Source organism: Falco rusticolus, chromosome 14, assembly GCF_015220075.1.
Source record: "Falco rusticolus isolate bFalRus1 chromosome 14, bFalRus1.pri, whole genome shotgun sequence".
Lineage (NCBI taxonomy): Eukaryota > Metazoa > Chordata > Aves > Falconiformes > Falconidae > Falco > Falco rusticolus.
The window spans coordinates 23887366-23907221 of NC_051200.1; the positions used below are offsets into that span (position 1 = coordinate 23887366).

Here is a 19856-nt window from a genome sequence, read left to right on the forward strand (position 1 = left end):
TCCCTGAAGAACAGTGATTGAGGAAGAGTTTTGCTGATGGTTGAGAGATGAACAAGTGGTTTCATGGCTGTATGTTATCTGGCCATCCCCATTAAGAGTGTGGTTATTAAAGACATGATGGTTGAAAGTCCTTGCTCTGCTGGGAGCTCTGTAGGTCATTCTCTGGCCAGTAGGAAGGACAGATGGGTGTGTAACAGAGGTCTGTGTTTTCTTTCAGAGTCACTGCAGAAGCACACCAAGAGGAAGAAGTCCCTGATTGACTGGGCCCTGCGCCGCAGCACCAACACCCCCACAAACAGCCCTCCATCGCAGTCCCCTACCACCCCACGGAAGCTCTTCGGTCTGTCTCTGTCCTCTGTCTGTCCTGACGGGATCCTTCCCAAGCCAATCATGGTAAGGAGCAGCCTGTACTGTTCGTCCTGACATAAACTTGATGTGTTTAGCCCAGAATTTAAAGTCACTTGTAGTATTTATGAGGATTGAATGGGGAAAAAGACCATCATTTGCTGGTGATTCACATCTAGTTCAGTAACAAGAGTGAGAGCATCCCTCTCCTGTGTAATCCAAATCACTTCATGCACAGATGTCTGTCCCGTTCCAGTGTGTGTCTCCAACCAGGTAATCAGAAGCTGACAAGGAGCAATGTCAGTGGACTATGCCATGCTACATAGCCTAGACCTCGTTCACTGCAAGAGCCCACAGGCTCACACTTGCCACAGGATAAGCATACCCATATGAACTGTACCTGCGATTTAGCTGGTGGGCTCTCGTCCCTGGTTAAATCATGATAAAGCTCTCCTATGTCTGTCCTCTTCCCAGTACTGACTAGGTCTTATGCTAATTATGTTATAATATGTGAGGTATGATATACCAAACAACAGGATAAAGTGTTAGGCTCTTAAGTACAACTGGGATTTCTCTTAGGATATGCTGCTCCTTCTGTACCACGAGGGTCCCTCTACCAGAGGCATTTTCAGACGTTCTGCCAATGCCAAGACTTGCAAGGAACTGAAAGAGAAGCTGAATTCTGGAGATGATGTCCAAGTGGATGGAGAGTCAGTCTTTGTGGCTGCAGCTGTCATCACGGTATGTTTGGCCAAGTAACTCAGCTGTCTGGGCTAATGGTACCTTCCTTCTTTAAGGAGGCAACTTGACTCTTAACTGGTAGGAAAGGTTTGGGTGGGAACAGAAGGCATTTGCCAGCAAGGCACATTCTCACCTGATGGCTTAGTCCATTTATGTGCACAGAGGTGCTTGTTTTCACGCAGTGGCACTCAGGCCAGTTTTCCATTTTGCACCTTCCCGTATAAAACAGCCTCCAGCAGGAGATACAGCAAGGTCTACCTCCAAAATAACCATGGTATCTGTACAGTGCCAAATAACATGCCAGAGTCTGGACTCAGCAGTTCAGATGCTGCGTTGACGTAGGCATGAAGCCCTTTGGTGGCAGTAGCACAGATGCTTTGTCCTTCCTGGACACACAGAAGAGACTGCAGGGAGATACAGGAGGACTTGTGCTATTTAACTGCAACTGATCTGCATCCCCCTCAAACAGAGAGGCCATACTCAAAGGAGCTGGCCTCTGCTATCTAGATCCTAAGCCTTCACCCTCTCATCAGCCAGTAAGCAAGACGGAAAATAGCTGCCGCATCCAAGCAGAGGGGTTGTGGTGCATGGGGCATGAAGCTTAGGGTCAGACCCAAGTTTTAGTAAGAAAAAGCCTATCTTTTGCACTGGCAGTTAAATCTGGTCAGAATAATTCAGGCACCTGAAGTATCAAAAAACGTCCCTGTCTCTTGCTCTTGTTGACCTAATACAAAAAGCTGTGGACCAGGAGGATATTCAGTCACTTTCCAACACAAGATATATATTAAGTGGTTAAATAGACCCCTGAGAAAAAAAACAACAGCAACCCTCATAGCTGAGAAATGTTTCAAACAGAATTATGCGCAGCCGTAGGTTTGAGTCTTTTGTCTGCAGCAGCAGAGCTGAGTCCTGCTCTGGAGAAGGGGCAGGGCACAAGGGCTGGTGGCTGCCTTGCAGGAGCAGAACAGTTGTGGGTGGCAGGGGGGGGCAGGGGACGGGGGGCAAGAGAAATGCATTTGTGTCAGGTCTTGTTTTATCATGTGCTTAATATGAATAAACAATGACTATATGCATGGTGAAACCAAAACAAAGAATTCAAAACTGACCAGACTGCTCTGCATATATATATTTAATTCAGGATTTTCTCCGAAATATACCTGACAGTGTTCTATCCTCAGACATGCACGGACTGTGGATGGAAGCTGTGGACACGGAAAATCGGGCACATAAGATTGAAGCCATCAAAAGGTTCGTAAAAGCCTTTGTAAAAGCTTCTTTTGGTGGAAGAAGAGGGGAGCATATAGCCCTAAACGTAAACTTCATCTTCTGGGAGACTCCTGGCAATGCTCCAGGCCACAGTTAGAGCTACTGCTGATTGCCAGTGTCACTGGTCAGAACATGTTCCTTTCAGTGGTCTTTTATGAACATTGTTAACGTTTCTGACCCCAAAAAATGTCATTAGAAAATTCTTTTCTGATGACCAGTTCGAATTACCAGAACCACCAAACTGAAAAAGCGCAATAGTTCAGCCAGCAGGAGTACATCAAATGTTAGTGGCCTTAGATCCTTAACAGCGGTCACTTTTTTTCTTATGTGCACAAAATGAAGCTGATCATCATATTGGCAGTTAAAAGAAATAGCCCTGATGCCAAGGTGGGGGCTGGGACCTTGAAATCAGCTTCACTGCCTTGAGGCTGCTGCCCTTAGCACAAATAGTCTGTCATCAGCATCCCGTGGGATATGCAGTGTATCAAACCTCTTCTTGTTTGATAAGAAAAATGGGTTTGCACCTTACCATTTGGCCTGGGTCTCCTCCCTCCATGGGCTCTATCGCATGGGGCACAGGCAGTGGCATCACCTCGTGTGCTGCTGGCCTGCAGCTGTGTGCATCTCCGCTGGGCAGTCATTGTTTTGTTAGGGCATTGTGGACTTCTACCCACACATTCTTGACTCAAGTCCCTTGGTGCCTCCAGGTCTGGGAGCAGGCGGTGAGGGCGGGTGGGCAATGGGGATGTAGAGCTGTGGCTCTCACCTAAGTCGGTGGAGGGGAGCAATGCAGCCTTACTTCATTATCAAATGTGAATGTCTCAGACTGGTTACAAAAGGGCAGAAGGGGGCAAAAGCTTTGGGAGGCAAATTGTTACATCTGAAGAGCAGATTTTTGTGAATGGCAAGATTTTCCATTGTTCCCACTCCCTGAACAGTCTGGTCAACCAGCTTCCAGAAGCCAACCTCATCTTACTCAGACACCTCTTTGGAGTCCTCCATCATATTGAGCAGAACTCTGGCGTGAATCAGATGAATGCCTTTAACCTGGCTCTTTGCATAGCACCCAATATGCTGTGGCTACCCAGTCCCATGGGGCCTGAAGAGGAAAGCAGGTCTACAAAAAAGGTAATTTTTCACGGGTTTGGCCTCGTGCGTGCCTTCCCCTTTTACTGCTTTTTATGGACACTGTATTTTGTTGACTAGAGGAAGGCACAGGATCAGTGACAGTGCTAAGCCAGGTGGCATCCGGGCTGGGTCCTTTCCCTGTGCGGCTGTGCCCATGCTGGTAGGGGAATTTAGCCACTCAGTTTCTCCAGGGTGGAAAGGGAAGCTGTGGTTGCTTTCCCACATATGGTCAAGCAAGCACAAGAAAGATGGAGCAGCTGCCACTTCTGCTGGGTCTAAAGCCATCTTGCCAGGACAAAGTAAGTAATGAACATGGCAGTGCATCAGAGGGGAGGAATCCTTGCTTGTCGCTTATGAGGTGTTACCAACAATAAGGAAAATTGTAGAACGTGCTGTGCTTAGCAAACTGTAACAGTTCATGTAGCTCATATTCTCGCCCCAGGTGTAGCTCATACAGATGCCTTGCCACGTTCTTAACAGCTTCTTGGGCAAAAGGTTCTGCAGGAATTTACACCTTTATCAAAGGAAAGGGAATGTTCTGGGACCGATTGGACTTGCTTTATATAGCTGGCTGTGTTTTCCTGAAACTGACTCTGTAAATTCATGTCTTTGCCAGGTGGCTTTGTTAGTGCAGTTCCTGATTGAAAACTCGGGAGAGATTTTTGGAGGTGACATTGCTTCCTTGTTCCAAAGGCCAGACAAGAAGCCCAAAAACTCAGAGGAATCTCTGGGTAAGCTGGTGGTACTGTATCTTCCGGAAGTGTTTAAAATCTTTTTATAGGTAAACTCCTCATGCAAAAGAGTTTGTTTCCTCTTCGTGTCTTTTCCAAGAAAAAACACTGAAAACCAGTTGGTGTTGGCTTTCCCTTTGCCTGCCAGGCACAGGCAAAGCAGAGGGCTGAGGTGCATTCTTCCAGTGTGTCCCTGAGGATGGCTGTCTTTGTGGCTGCTGCTCAACTTATTCCAGCCATCACAAGAATTTAGTGTAGCCTTTAGCAATGCCACATCCCATCAGTCTTTTCTTCCAGCTTAATTCTGTAAAGCTAAACCAAATAGTTGAACAGAAAGAGACTGGGTTGTCTCTGTTAACCATCCTATGAATATAGGCCAGTGGTGAAAGCTCAGGTCATCAAGCCAGATTTTTTTATATTGGTCCCAGTCCTGCTCTGAGCCCTGTATAAATCGTGGATCATCTTTGCTTTTCCATGGACTTGATAGTATTTCCCTGCCTTGGCTGTAAGGTACTGTACAGGCTGAGGAAGCAAACCACTCCAGCAAATTAATTTGTGTTCTCTGCCCCAGGCATAGGCTTGGTTCAGCATGATGATTCCTCTGATGAGCTGGAATTTTCTGCTTGTGACCCAGAAGGACAAAAGCACCACCTGGTCCCTGAAACAGATGCCTTTTTTGAACCATCCAGCAGCTTGTTACTCAGTGAGGATCAGGAAGACTGGGACCTCTTCAGTGAGATCACAGCCTGCTACCAGAGCAAAGCCCGGAAGAACACCAGCGCAGACAGCTATGACCTCCTGGAAGAGGAGGGCTCCTTCTGCTCCATTGGCTCAATACGCACACTCAGCCTGGCCAGGGACCGGTGCTTGTCAGAGCCCAGCGTCTGCCTCAGCTCCCAGCTACCCGCACAGAGCCACGAGCCGGTGGCCCGTCAATCCAGCTGCGATGCCACCATTATGCACAGCCATACAGACTACATCCACCGGCTCAAGCAGCTGCAGGTGGAGAGCCAGAAGTTGATTGACGAAGGCCTAAGCCCTGGGGTTAATAAGGCCAGGCAGAACTTGTGGCAGTCACCTCAGACCAGCTCTAGGGTGAAGCAGCTCAGCCTTCAGAAATCCAGCCTGTCCAACAGGTCCAGCTTCTCTAGCCTGTCCTCTGCCACCACCTCCCCATCTGCCTCCTCGCTCAGCTCCTTAGACAGTGCTTTCTCCTACTGCTCAGAGTCATCGGCCATTAGTCCCACAGACGTCTCATCCCTGCCATTCATGTTTGGCACGTCTGCCAGACTTCATGCTGTGTCTCCCAAGATCACCAAGAGGTCCCCAAAAGGGTGGCACAAGTCCTTCACATCTCCTGTGCCTTTACATCTGTGTGACCTGGACAGTTCCCCTGAGGATGAACCCCAGGCTGTAGAAAGCAGTCACTCCGTTGAAGAGAGGGAAAGTTCTCCATCTGTCAGCACAGTTGCTGTGGGAAGCCCACGAACTGACATTGACTGGGAGGAAGAGGAGAGACACTTGGGCTATGGTGGGGGCCCTGGCCCGGGGCTCAGGAGCCAAGATTATACTGAAGAGCTGGAAAGAAAACCTGAGCTCCCAGCTGCCAGCCCAGCCAGCAAGAGATCCCCACAGAGCAGCCACCAGCAGCACAGGGAGAAGGCGGTGAAGAACGTAGAAATCAAAAGTGTTGATTCCTGCCCTCCAAGCCAGGAAAGCCTGAAGCGCACCAAGATAACATTTTATGTGGCCCCAAATAAAGAAAGCTGTTGGGGTTCTCCAGTGGAAGAGGAAGAGAAGAATGACATGGTGAACACCAGCAGCAGTGACTCACCCAGCAGCAGCAGTGAGCAAAGCTTCTCCAAAGGCTTGCAGACTGCAAGAGTCCATATCCCCCAGACAGTTTTCTATGGGCAGAATACCCCTCTCGTCCTGCAGTCTGTCTCCAGGCGCTACCACCACGAACAAATGAGCCCATCCCCACAGGCAGAGCCCAGAGAGCCCCCCCCAAGTGCCTCTGCTCCCCAGGAGCTGGAGAGCAAGCCAGTGGAAATGGCGCAGGCGCCAGCCCAGAGCAAGGGCTTCAACACATTCAGGCACACCATCCGCATCATCCTCCCCACCTCCATTCGAAACACCGTCAGGGAGTATTTCAAGCACGATGAAACCAAGACCTGTCCTGTGGCCGAGGCAGAAGCAGTGGAGAACGAACTCCTGCGGAGCAGGGTGGAGTGGCTCAGGAGCCAGCAACGGGCAGAGGGAGCCAACGAGGAGCATGATGCAGAGGCGTTTGCAGAAGAGACATTTGTCTAGGGAGATGGATGTGGAAGAACTGAATATTTTTTTTATGTGCAGCATAAAAATATTCTGTAAGATATGATCAGGGTGTGAAGAATCTAGCAGGCTGCATGGGGCAATAAGTGTAAAGTGGCACTAATGTGTATGTAAAGTTGGGGTTTAACATTAATTTTGGCTGAGGCGGGGTGGGTGGGTGAGTGTGCGCGTGCGTGCGTGTGTTTTTTTCTTTATACCCTTTTTCTACAGAAGAGACTTCACTGCCTGGGTGTCTAGTGGTCTGAATGCCACCAGAATGCCCCTCCCTGTCCATGAATTAGCTGACCTGTGCAGGGTCTGACTCAAATAATTTCTTTTTAAAGCAGGAAAGGAAAAACTGCTTTATTTTCTCCAGCCAGCTGCTGCTGTATATGGATGACCAGAGAGTTGGGACAGCAAACACTCCATCAGAATCAGTTAAAAACCTTTACGCTTGCACAAAATACTCCATTATTCACTGTTCATTGCCACCATTCATCCAAAGGAAGACCCTTCACCTCCATCCTAGAATCACCACTGCTTCTCTCTGCTCATCCTTTGTCCCCTGGTGGTCTGGCTCACAGTCTGAATTCATCACTGAGGCTGGGTTCCAGAAATACCAAACAGAGCCCGGAGCCCAAAGCCCAGCTTTCACTGACAGATAGCATATATATCATTTTAACCCCAAGATTGCTTTTATTTTTTCCAATTAATAGTGCATTGACTCTCTCTTCTCATACCTCCCTTAAAGCTAGCGTTTGACAGAGCCACAGTTACTATATAGGATTTTTGGAGTGTTGCTTTGGCAGGGCTAGGAACATTTGTCTTCTTCACTGTCCTCTGGGAGTAGCTGGTCATTTTAGTCCTAGTAAAAGGTGACATCAGATTTGTGTAAGGGATGGTGACATTTCAGAAGGCCCTTTCCAGAGGCAGTGTAGATGGGGCAAGTAATCAAATTCCGAGTCATGCTGAGAATGACTTAAGCAAGATTTGGCTTTAGCATGAGGACAAGGATTTGTGGAAGTTGACAAGAACATTGTTGAGTGGTTGCTGAGGCAAAGCACCATCTGGCCAGAAAGTTTTCAGACAGTCCGTAAGCTGAGACTGTCCAGGCTTCAACAGCACTGATGCTGTTTCAGAGAAGCAGGTTCCCGTTCAGCATAGTACATGGCCCAGTGTGCTCCAGCAGAATTAATTTTGGAGAAGTGCCAGGCAGGGATGTGCTAAGCAGACTTCTTGTGTTGCACCAGTAAAGTGGTGCAGCCAGTGGACCCTCAGAGCATCCCTGTGATTCCACTCAAAGCAATGCTCAGAAGCACCATAGTAGTTTGACAGGCATTATGAAATTGATGGGAAAAAGTATCAAAAGTTTAAAAGTTCAGGATGTTTCATTCGAAAGTTATGTGAAAGTTTTCTAAGGTCGTTTTTCTCAGAGAGATGCTTCTTTTACTAGATTAACAGGGAGCAGGTGAAGGATGAGAAATACATGAATCACAATGGGCTTGTGGAGTAAGTGCCTTCTGCAAGTTGCTAAGTGTCTGCAAATAGCTCTGTCTTGAGTTGCTTGACACCTGCCACAGCTCAGCCCTTGCACGGGCCGGGGGGGGCGGGGCGGCGCGGGCCCGCTGCAGAATGATCCAGCAGGTATCAGCTGCCTCCGCTCACCTGCTTGGTGCCTGTGACCATGCCAGGCAGCTGGCCCAGCACTCCCAATTCACCCATCAAACACCAGAGCAGGGGAGAGGGGGGAAGCCCAGAGCCCACTTCCCAAGGTATAGAGAGTTTGATTTGTTACGTGCAGGGTGTTTAACTCTCAGATGTGGCCTTTGTATGATGAAAGTTGTATATACTTGTAACACAACCCCCACCACCATTTCCCTCACACGTGAACACTGACGAGGCATTCACCACCTTTTTTCCAGGGCTACAGTTGTAACTATTTCAATAAAAGACACGCGAGTTTGTCATTGTGGTGTAGTGATCCTAGTTCGTTCCCTTGCTCTTCCTTCCCTCCCCTCTGTGCTCAGGTGGTGGCAAGACACAAACCGTGCCGTGAAACACATGTGCTTCCAGGCCACTCTGCCAGGTTGGCCATGCTGCCCAGGAGCCTGCACCCAGCAAATCCACTCCAGCATTGCTCTTATTTGTGTATTTTCAGGAAGGTGAAACAGCACTAAATATTATGGGAAAAGTTGGTCTGTACTTGGAAGAGAGATTATTCTGAATTCTGAACATACTAATGGATTCTAAACTGGCTTGGTGGCTGGACTGGTCTCAGTTCAAACGAAGGGGACCTGGACCAAATGCAGAGTAAGAGCTTGTGACTTGAGTCACCTAAAAGAATTACGAGTTAGAAAGAGATTGGTTTATAGAAACATTAGCAGGGGCAGGGCAAAACACATTTTTCCTCATCTCATCTTAGGCTGCCTAATATGGGTGCATTTCCCTGAATAGTTGCTCTAACCCAGCTTTCTATTGATAATTTTTCTTCGTTTAAAACAAAACGAAATGTGGTAGCACAAACCGCTGGCCCCTTTGGGAGCATGTGGCTGCCCAACAGAGGCAGGGTCCTGCACAAGATGGAGGGAGACTGGCCTCTGCAAGAGCACGGCACCCTTGCTTACCTGCTACCAACCTTGCTTACCTGCTACCTCTAGGCCTGGGCGTGCAGATCTGCAGCACTCCTTTTCCATCAGCCCTGGCAATAATGCAATTCCGAGAGTCCAGCCTGCTGGAGACCAAGATGCTCCCCACATTTTGGTATCCAACCCTACATTCACTAAGTTAGCACAAGCATTCCACTTCCTTCCAGGCCATCAAAATACACGTAGCAAATTAGTCTTAGATTTCCTAGGAGTAGCAGACCAGGAAACCTGTGAGCTGTGCCACTGTCCCACACGCTCACACTGTAGCTGAGGAACAGGTAAGTGCCTTAACACTCAGCCCCATCTCCAAACCCTGCCCACTGTCCCGATGCAGACATAAGGCCCCATAGAGACAAAAAAGTCTCATGGCAGAGCAGCAATGCTAAACTGCTGCTGTTAACCCCCGGAAACTTCAAGGCCACAGCTATAAATTGCCCAAAATACAAATTCTGACTTGATTCTTGTGAGAGCACCCAGCCTTCCTGTCAGTCACTGCAGGAGGCATCCAGCAGCGGGTCTCTGTGCCATGGGGGCTGCCAGTTCCCCCAGCAGCCTGCAGGCATGCTGCCAGTACCCCCCTGCGCGGGCAGCGCACCACAGACAGCTGCACAGCAGCGGACAAGTCACGATAAGGACAAAGAGGAATGCTCTGCCCTCCTGCAAAGATGGGAGGTGCAACCAGTCTGGCTTTGCCTTCCTCCTAAACATGTTTCATTCACCTCCTGTCATGTGGGGGAGTCTCTGGACCAGTGCTCCTGGAAAGTCTGAGGAAGACAATTACAAAACCATCAAATACAGGCCACGTTCCTCAACAGGACAGTACCCCATCCTTCCAGGCATCACCTCCGACAGCGGTTTACACCGGCTGGGAGCGTGATTGGCAATGCCTTAGGGTGCTGCTTGATGTCATTTTCCTGTCACATATTATCTCCAACTGCTACCAAAACTCCTTTCTCAAAACTCCCAAGTGGGGTGCGCCCCTCCCTGCGGCATGCAGAGGTGTTTGGAAGTCACCAAGCAGTCTTGAAAGAGTTCCACAGTGCCTGGCTTGCTCATAACAAGAAATACCAAATACACAGTTGGCTTTCTGCCTCAGAAAGACCATGTTTTCCCCTAATGTACAGCCCTTGGGCACAAACAGGTTTCCCTCCTCTCTCTGCCCTTTTTCAGGTCAAATGGAGAGATTTAGCCTAGGCTGGCCTGAAGCACGCTGAGAGCCCCCCAGCGCTGCACTGCCAGCAGCCAGCTGGGAAGACGTGCTGTGCAGTGGCCACGCAAGAAGCCAGGAGCCTTCATGACCTGCTCCCAGGATAGATCAAGGCCAGACAGGTCCAGCCCACGTGCCTTGGAAAGACAATGACTCATGCACTTCAGCCTCTTCTCATTCCTGCTCAGCATGATTCGTTCCCTTACCCTGCAGGCTGGCAGAAATGTGATGGAAACACCTGGGGCAGCTGCAGTTTATTTCAGCCCTCTCGGCCCTTTTCTGACATCCCAGCATCAGGCAGGCCAGTTCTCCCCCTCCCTTTGCAGGTAGCTCCTTTGTGCAGAGCCCTCTGCCACAGCACCCCCAAAGGACAGGTAGCCTTGCCAAAGACCTGTGCGGGCAATTGTGGCTACCTGCACATCAAAGCAAACACCGTGCCCTAGAAAAATTTTCTTCCAAAGACACCCGCGGTCTGAAGAGGAATCCCCTCCTGTGCCACCCCACCAGGACACGGCATCGTGCCCGGGGGTACAAAGCTGCCATCTGCCAGCAGTGACCTGCGGTCCCTGGCCCTGGGCGCGAGAGGGCTGCAGGGCTCAGGGTCCTCCCTGCTCAGCCAAGGGGTAGCAGCAGCGGCAGGAGCAGGGAGGGACACAAAGCGGTACTGGTGGTGGTACCTTTACAGCTTTCATTTAATCCCTTTTATTCTTTGCTTTATTACAGCAAACCTAGGGCAAGCTGGAGAAGAAGAGGTTTGGGAGAGAGGGGCACGCAGCCTGGAGGCATTTTCTGAGCTATTCCAAAGCGAAGGGCTGCCCTGAGGAGGTTTGGCTGTGCACTCGCTTACGTGAAACACCAATCTAGAGCCTTTGCAGCCCAAGTATGTCACCACATCCACGGTCCCAAAACAGCGCTGGGACCCTGCAAAAAAATCCACCCTGCTGCATTCACCTCCTGCAGCAGGTGGCTCTGGCCCACCCTGGAAAACTCCCCCAGCAGAGTTTGGTTGGTTTGCCTGGATAAAATTTTGTACCAATTTTTGCGCGATGGACCAGAGAGGAAGCCAAACCCTATAGCGGGGATGTACAGGGTGTCACTTCACCCATGCCCAAGAGCTCCATGTGGACTTGGGCCCACGCTGAGAGGGGCACGGCTCGGGCCAGCATTGCTGCTGCCTTAAGGGCAGGCACAGCAGTAGCACCGGGGCCACCGAACATGGGCAGCAGCTCCTGGTGCCCCGAGGCAGAGCCAGCCAGCAGCCAGAAGGTCAGCAGGCAGGAGGGATGGGAACACGAAGAAGCTGCAGCTGCCCCACTGTGCTTGCTGCTGAGTGGAAGGTGCGGGGGCTGCCCCACGAGTGTCACCTCATGTTCCCAAGACCTGCGCTGGCCCAGGGCCACCGGCAGCCTCCATGCTGGGAGGTAACCCTCACCTTCTGCTCGGCTTTGCCAGGTTGGGTCCTGGCTTGCAAACCCAACACAAACGCAGGTCGAACCCAGTGGGTAAATGGGGGAAAACTAACTCCAGGAGGCAGCAGAGCCACAGCGAGGTCCCAAACAAAATCGTTTCACACACTCACAGAGGTCCTGATCAAATTTAAAGAAGGACTTGCCTGTCTGAAAGTGTTTGCCCTCCTCTCCCTCCAGCTACAGCATTTGATCTAATCAAAGATGTTACACCTCTCTCTCTCTCCATAACAAAGTTTGGTTTTCACCCATCCAATTGGGTACTATCATCACAGGCTGAAACACCTCAACTTCTGGAATTTTACTTAGTTTAATTTATTGCCAGTTAGCATAAACTTTTAATTACTGATTCAGGTATTGGGCAGAGGAGGAGATGACAAGCAGTTGAACATGGACACACTTTTCCTCACCCTTCCACAAGCTCAGCCTTAGTCAAACCCAACTCTCCCCCAACCCGGTTCGTCGTCTCAACGCCCCTTCTTTTCCCCAGTCCCTCCCACTCCCTCCCATGAGGGAAGAGGTGGCACAGGAGGTCAAGATACGTGCATAACATTTCCTTCTGCTAGTCCTGGCTTCTTACTTATTTATTTCCAGTGCTTCTCATTTCTTAATTGCTACCTCTGATCAAGCACTGGTCCTCCTGGGGCCTCAAGTCCCCCAGGGGTGCCCCTGCCCTAGTGTGGATTGTTGATGGGTGGCAGACCCTCCAGAGGTGTGCCTCCCCTGGGACAGAGCACCTCCTTCCATGGCTGGGTCACCAACACTATCCTCTTCCCCTGCCTCCCACACCGCTCCTGTGCCTCCTCTAGTGCATGTCCCTTGTGTCCCCCACTCCTAGCAGCCATCATTCTTTCTTAAGTATATCTGAGCACAAGTGACACGTGCCCCTCTGACCAACTGAAATTTTGCTGTGCAAAGGGGGGTTTTCACTGGTGTCAGAGCCAGCTGGAAGAGGCTGCGACAGGCACAGGGCAGCTCCTGGTCTCCCACGCGGAGCAGTCATCATGTACGCCCCCCCAAACAAAACTCTGCAATTTACACCAGATAAAACTGTGAATGCTTTAGCATAAGATAAGCATTTTTAAAATGTGTACGTCTTTTATGGGGTTGATACCCTGCATAAGAACAGTAACTTGTTGGTTTAAATTGGTTGCTAAGTATAGCCTAGGTTTTAACTAAATCCACAGGAAATGTTTCTGTGCAGAATTCTGCTTGGAAAACTGTTACAGCTCATGGGCTCTCTACAGCATTTAGATGGCAAGTTTGACATATTCACTCAAACACGAGCGGAAAAATCCAGTCAAGTAAACTGGGACAACAGGATATTATACCTAAATTTCCATCTAACGCATTCTGTTCCAGCCAGGCTCTTGTTACCAGAAAAGTGTATCTCATAGGTCTGAAAGCCTGATTATTAGAATTTTATTTTATGTATGTGGTAGTATAGCAGTGGGAAAATTTAATATTTGGAGAAAGTAGCAGGTCATAACAGATAACAATTCAGTAACATGACACTCAAAATCATAGGAAGCGTTTCCCTCTCATAGGAAATGTCAGCATTCAAATGATCATCACGACATTCTTGCTACAGTCAAGCCTACATCACCAAGCCAGTCAGCACACCATCTTGTATTTGGAACAGCTCCCTTGTCTTAAGCTTCCCAAACTGGGAGAAGTCTGCTCTACAGTTAAAGGCGCAAGCCTTTCAAAAATCCAGACAGCTACTTAGAATAGCAGAATTCCTTAAATTTCAAAGGAGAGGATGAGTAACATACAGCACAGATGTTTACTGTCACCCACCCAGGGAAATGTAAAGCCAGTGTAAGCTTTAGTCCAGTTGTATTCAGCACAGCACTTAAGCACTTAACTTAAAACACATACCAAAGACTCTAGCATTAAGCTTTGTTTAAATAAGACGTTTTCTGAACAGGCATTTACACCAAATCAGACCTCTACAGTCTACTGCAAGCCAGGCACAAAAAGCAATAGTGCTAATCAAAAGCAAAGTACCATGCCACACCTCGAATGAGAACACAGCTGTGCAGGAGCTGTTCCCAGCTACTGTTTGCTTCGCTTTCCAACCTCCTGCTGCCTCCTGATGTCTGCTACATCCATGGGGACCCTCACTGTCAGACCATCCATCGACTTCTTAATGCACACCTGGCAGCCAAGGCGAGATCTGAGGAAAAAACATTACGTGAGGATCATCTGTTCCCACAGTGAAAGAAGAAACCCCTACCCACATTGGGATGTCTGGCCCAGGCTGGGATTTCACTAAACCTCCTGTTAGAGGTTGCCTGTCCCCCAAGAAAAAGCAGCTCTAGAGGCACAACCATAACACAGAATATGTCCTGTCCCCTTGGAAACAGGTGCCATGTGCTGAGAGCCTGCCTCAGGGACCTGATAATCTGCTGCAGTCAGTGGGGAGGCTTACGTCTCTGTGAGTCCATACGCCAAGTCCAGCATGTCCAGCTCTTCATCTGAGGCGGCATCCAGCTTTTGGAAGGTGTCCTTCTCAAAGATGAGGTGACAGGTAGAGCAGGCTAGTGTCCCTTCACATGCACCTGGTGGAGAAATGAGGGAGTGACAGCAAATCAGAAAAAACAAGGGGGTGAGAGAGAGCATCTTCAGGAACAGTGCAAGAAAAGGTCCTTTAACAGACCTGCAGCACGTCAAAAGAGATGCTGGAGAACACAATAGGTGGATGCAGATTTCAGCCTGCCTCTTCTCTGGAAGGATCACAATCCATTTTCAAATTTGTAAGCCAACTCTAACCAGCCAAACGCATTTACGCAGGCTGCTGGAATCCCAGCAGTGAGAGCGTGGAAGTCACGCTGCCAGCTCAGCGTGGTAAGCCAGCCCAGCGAGCAGCTGTCAGTGGGGAGAAGCTTGCTTCATGGACTCACCAGAACACAGTGGCCCACATCCAGCTGCACTATTCCCAGGTACCCACTGGTCACAGCACAGACACATAAATCCTAAGAACACATACCTTTGTCCAACACCTACCAAATCCATCGATGGCCAAGTTTTGATTGACTACGACTTCCAGCAAACTCTCCCCTTCTTTGGCTGTGGCCGTAAGTCGTTCTCCATCACGATTTATAAAATGCACCATCACCTGGTCCGCAGAGCTGCAAGACAGGTTTGCAAAAATCAGGAGCCCACCCTTCCCTGCACATCCACTGCTGAGGTCTTTTGGCTGAGCGCTACAGACATGGCACTTGGGGGCAAATGTGCCCACAAACACTTCCTAGAAGGATTACACCACGCATGTCAGAAAAGATTCAGATTATCAATCCTCAGTGGCAGGCAAATCTGAGTTGACCCAAAATATTTTCTACTTTATCAAATGTCCCTCAGAATAAACATTTAACTGCTCACGAACAAGTGCAGGTGCCCTGCACCTGTTGCCTCTGCTGGTGCTGGCTGGCAGAGGGAGCATTTGCAAGTCCTGGGCCTGGGTGTTAGTCTGGATGGAGCAAGGTAATAACAAGAAAAGTGCTCACAATCAGATACTAATCATGCAATAAGGGCTGTTGTCATTCACATCTCGTTTCTCCTTCCCAAGGGGATTACTTGATGACTGCTCCTTTTCTGCTGCTTGCTCTTCCACGCAGCGCCCACTCGGTCACAGGGAGCCTTGTGATGGGACATGCTCAGCCCCAGCTTACAGAGCAACCGTGCCAAGTCACCCCTCCACAGCTGCTGTGATCCCTCCTCAGGAGGGATTGCTGGTCATTTTGACAGCCTGCAAGATTTAATCTGGTAGAGAGTTAAGAACAAGGCCATCAGCATCAATTAGTGCTGACTTGTGGAAACCCCATTGACAGGTAAGAGGGAAACAGCATCCACTTCATCTCCTCCAGACAAGGCTCTCCCCATCAGCACGGAGAAGGCTGCCACCCTGAACAGCCACATCAGGGATTTCTCACCACAACAGTACTTTCTGAAACCATCTGTTATCTTTGCCAGGGGAAGCAGATGAGCCGTGTGTTTTTTCTTGGTGTACATGTCCAAATGGTCACTCAGAAGCAGGAGGTCCCACCTGCCCAAAGGTCCCACCTCCTGTGCTGAAGCAGGGCAGTGCCCTGGAGGCAGTGAGTATTTGCCCAGTACCATTCTGTGTGGCACTGCCCCAGTGCCCATCATCTCCAAGCCCAGGACATTACACTGTCCGGTGGCAGGAGCTGGGTCCACCCTTTTCTCTTCCATCAAGCTGACCACACACCCCGCTCCTCTGTGGCTCTACAGAGACCCACCTCTGTCTCCCACGGCCCTGATAAACACTGAGCACTAGCAGTGCCCGTGCTGCCCCATGGCCTCACTGCTGTCGCTTCTGGTGTAGGAAGAACCAACCACAGCCTTGAAGAGAGTCTAAATTTTGCAGTGAGAACTGGCCACGCTTAAAGTCCCCTTGTTTTTCCCATTTACACAAGACTGAGTGAAGCAGCATCCAGCTTCTTCCAGTAAAAGAATATCCAGCTGAATATGAGACAGGAAAGAATTCCTATAAAAATGTAATGGAAAATGGGGGGAGAAACAGTCTCCTCCAAGTTTGCAGGTCTTGTTCGTTCTGCTTCACATATGTCACAATCACTATCTAACCCCACCTACCTGCTGACAAGTCACTGCAGTATGTCTTTAAGTGATTAAGGATGCTGGTTCTTAAAATGTTGTCACATGGTCTTCATCATCAAAAATTCAGGTGCAGAAAATTCCAAACAACTATCTCTTTGGAAAACCAATCCTCATATTCCATCAGATTTTGGAAGCAGAGAAAAGAGATGATACATTATTTTTTGCTTTCTCTGCCTTTCAGTTTCTATTTACATCCCGATTCAGCTAGCCAGAGCAGAGCACAGGGGCCGCTGTGCCTTCATCTCAGGAGCCCTGCTTCCTGTTTTTCAGAAAGCTCCAGCAGAAAACAATGCCTGGGTCATTCATCTACAACAGGTCCCTGGTTATGAGAACAGCTGCGAAGCCAGCACCGAGACCGTGCTGCAGAGGGAAGAGTTTCCCCAGTCGTGCGCCGGCAAGCAGGACCACCCTATTTCACAAAGCAACAGCCAAAGAACATCTTTGACATTTCAGCCTCCTTCACAGAGACACCAGAGATGTTTCTGTGTAAATGAGCAATTTAAAGACTAGTTCTCAAATGCCAAAACAAAACAACCATCCTGATGTTTTGATGGATTAGACCTATTTATTTCATTTTAATGTCAAAAGAGGAAGGTTTCCTGGGAACACTGTGGGGGTTTTTTGGTTTGGTTTGGTTTTGTTATGAGTGAAATAATTTGTTTCACAATAGAAATGGTAAAGCCATAGGACTTCACTTAGTGCTGCAACTCAATGCGTTCTTCCACAGGGTAATACAAGCTGCCTGCCTGCAAGCACAGTGCTGGAGCCAGCAACCCCCAAAGCTGCACACACACTGATCGACAGAAACTTCATTTGCGTTACCTTTGAGGCACCTAGAGCTTCAGCTGACATCAGTCCCAGGAGGATGTCCACACCGGTGTCCCACAAATGCCAGGGGTACACAGTCCCTGCAGTTGCCCCTGGACACAGCCCTGCTTTGAACATTGCTGTGAGTTAAGTGACCCCGAGACAGCCGAGCTGCAGCCAGGGTGGCACATGGAGTATCCAGTTAGATGTAAGAAGCACAGGTGCCATTGCCCAGACCCCCTGCATGAAGTAGAACAAGCCTGGGTGCAGCAGTTCACCCTTTGAGAGAGCAGGGATGATGCCAAGCATTCCAGACCATGACACAGCACCCGCAAGCAGCTTCTCTCTCATTGCTGCTTGTAGAGGAAAATAAAGCTGTTTGTCTGTGTTCTTAGTACAAGTGCCTCTGCTGGGGGCATAAACACAGCCCAATTACTAGCTTTTTTCACTGTTCAGTCCAGTCATCTCCCCCAAACCCACTCATGTACTGGCCTAGTTGTCCCCCAGATCAGTCCCAGGCTCGAGTCTCCTCTGGAGGCCACCTGCTTTGGGTACCTAAGGCTTCAGGAGAGCCTGGAAAGGAAGACTGCAGCTTTTCTCTTTACTTTTGGATTTGTGCGTTGGCACTTTTGAAAATGTGAAGAAATTCTTTTCACATTTTGTTAAGAAAATAATTTTGAGCCAGGATTTTAAGAACGACTCAGAACTGGTTAGACTAAATTTTGCCTAATTTAGGCTGAACTATTCTACAATGGCAGTTCTGGTACAGGACACACAATCAGATCTCTGGAAAGATCACATCAGGATGTCACAAACTCGACAGTGCAAGTTCAGCACATGCCAACTGATAATCCACCTTAAAAAGAAACAAATCTCAAACTTTCTGTGATACAAGGAACTAGTGAAGGGGTTTCAAGAAGGTTATTTTTCTCCCTGTTGGTGTTTCTCTCCAAGAGATACTCTCCAATGTCATATGGAACAGCAAGATGCCTAAAGTACTGCCAGAGATACCTTCATAAGCAACAAACCAATCTGAAAGAAAACCCATTGGTAAGGAGTCTTCATAACTCCCATTAAGCAAGGTTATCAGCGTAACTTTTCTCTAAGGTCAGATAGCAAAATGGTTTATTATATTTTCTGTGATGTTGCTTGGGTCTTTTTCTCAGTGTCTAGCAGATTACAGTCTGACCCAGATCATACTGGTCTAGCAGATCTACAAATGCCCTTTATTTTGCTCAGAGAAACGTAATCTCCTTCTGAATTATCCCTAAGGAACAGAGGAAAGACTGGCAGGGAGTCTGCAGCAGCTCCTGCTGTAGAAATAGGGATGAGTACCCTGTGCCAGGCAGTCTCTGGTCAGCCCCATCCTTCTGGCACACAAGGACCAGCCCATTCCTGCGCCTTCACTATTTTCTCGAAGGTTGCCCAGCCTTCCAGGAGCACTTTGCCCTTCAGGGCTGCCTCCCAAAGGACTGTCAGCCAGGGCCCTAAAGAGGCAAAAGCCTGCCCTTCCGGGAGTCCTCCACCCTGGCAGGGACCAAACGCGTTTAGAGGCATTTCTAAACACAAGCTTCTGACCTGCTTCCGCCACAGAGTTCAACTGACAAACTCGGCCACCACACCGAGCTGCACATCCTGCCCTGAGCAAGCAGCCCCAGCAAAGCCAGCGCAAGGCACCAGCCTCCAGAGCTGGCAAGACAGCCGTGCTGCAGGCTCCCCACGGCCCCTCGCACCGACCACCAGCACCCCAGAGCCTGAGCCCTCTCCTCCATCTCCCCAGCCAGGGCAGCTCACCAGCGAGGAGCAAGAGCTTGCAGTGTGCCTTCCCACAACCTGAAGAGAGCATTTTGCTCCCTGGAGCTGCAGCTCAGCAGGGACAAGAAACCCAAGAGAATCTGCAATTTCCAGAGCAACCCCAAGGTCACCCCAGCTTCCCCACAGCAGGAATACAGCAGGCTCATGGCCCAGCTGCCCAACACACCTTGCCCACCATCCCCGTTCCTCAAAGGCCAGTGACTGGGTCCTGGTGGTCAATGGACTCCTGTGCCACATCATCATCCTCATGCTCTAGCTCCAGGCTGCTATCTGTGGGCTCCACAGCTCTAGAAGCAGGAAGCAGCACCTCTCAGACCAGCTCCCTCCACCTCCTTCCTGCTGTCAGCATCTACTGAGCCTACACTTCCTCACCCACCACCTCTCGCAGAGGGGCAGGTGGTCACGCTTTGCACTGGCCTCTCCTCCCTTCTGTGGAGCGAGGCAGCAGCAAGTGTGTGCCCCTCCTGAAAAGGCCTTTCCAGGTGCAGCAAGGTATGGCTCAGCATTTTACTCGCCTCAATTCCCCAGGAGCATCCCGGAGCTTGTTCGTGGAGCTGAAGCGTCTCTCTGACCCCTGCCTGGTGGGTGTGCGATGCTGCTCAGTCATCCCACAGAGATAAATCAAGCGGATTTTGCTCACGTTCAGTCTACTTCTCAAGGGTCGCATGAGCCCAGAGATGCCTTGAGCTATCATGCTGCTTCGGTTCCTGCTCTGTGTCTCTTGGGCTGCTGTTTGTTGCAAGGCCAGCTA

At 49.6% G+C, this 19856-nt stretch overlaps 2 protein-coding genes across 3 annotated transcripts in view; one reads left to right on the forward strand and one right to left on the reverse strand.

The window, feature by feature from the left end:
- Nucleotides 1–8492, forward strand: part of LOC119157402 (rho GTPase-activating protein 20-like) — a 39665-nt gene extending 31173 nt beyond the window's left edge. For both annotated transcript variants that reach the window (XM_037408308.1, XM_037408310.1), the window contains 6 exons: nt 218–393; nt 925–1086; nt 2225–2334; nt 3291–3480; nt 4097–4211; nt 4783–8492. In XM_037408308.1, coding sequence (XP_037264205.1) covers nt 218–393; nt 925–1086; nt 2225–2334; nt 3291–3480; nt 4097–4211; nt 4783–6524 — 2495 coding nt within the window. In that variant the 3' untranslated portion in view covers nt 6525–8492. The remainder of the gene's footprint in view (nt 1–217; nt 394–924; nt 1087–2224; nt 2335–3290; nt 3481–4096; nt 4212–4782) is intronic.
- A 4761-nt stretch (nt 8493–13253) lies between these two features.
- Nucleotides 13254–19856, reverse strand: LOC119157372 (adrenodoxin, mitochondrial-like). The gene is made up of 4 exons (XM_037408262.1): nt 19621–19856; nt 14852–14976; nt 14277–14406; nt 13254–14021 (listed from the first exon to the last, which is right to left on the reverse strand). Exons 1-4 carry the CDS (start codon nt 19797–19799, stop codon nt 13901–13903), a joined length of 555 nt encoding a protein of 184 aa, XP_037264159.1. The 5' UTR covers nt 19800–19856; the 3' UTR covers nt 13254–13900.

Excerpts from the sequence above, each read along its gene's own strand:
- LOC119157372 (XM_037408262.1), bottom strand. The coding sequence starts at position 19,799 with ATGATAGCTCAAGGCATCTCTGGGCTCATGCGACCCTTGAGAAGTAGA. Across the intron at positions 14,977-19,620 it reads GATGCTCCTGGGGAATTGAG|CTCTGCGGACCAGGTGATGG; the intron begins GCGAGTAAAATG and ends CCTGTCTTGCAG. Across the intron at positions 14,022-14,276 it reads GCGTATGGACTCACAGAGAC|ATCTCGCCTTGGCTGCCAGG; the intron begins GTAAGCCTCCCC and ends TTTTTTCCTCAG.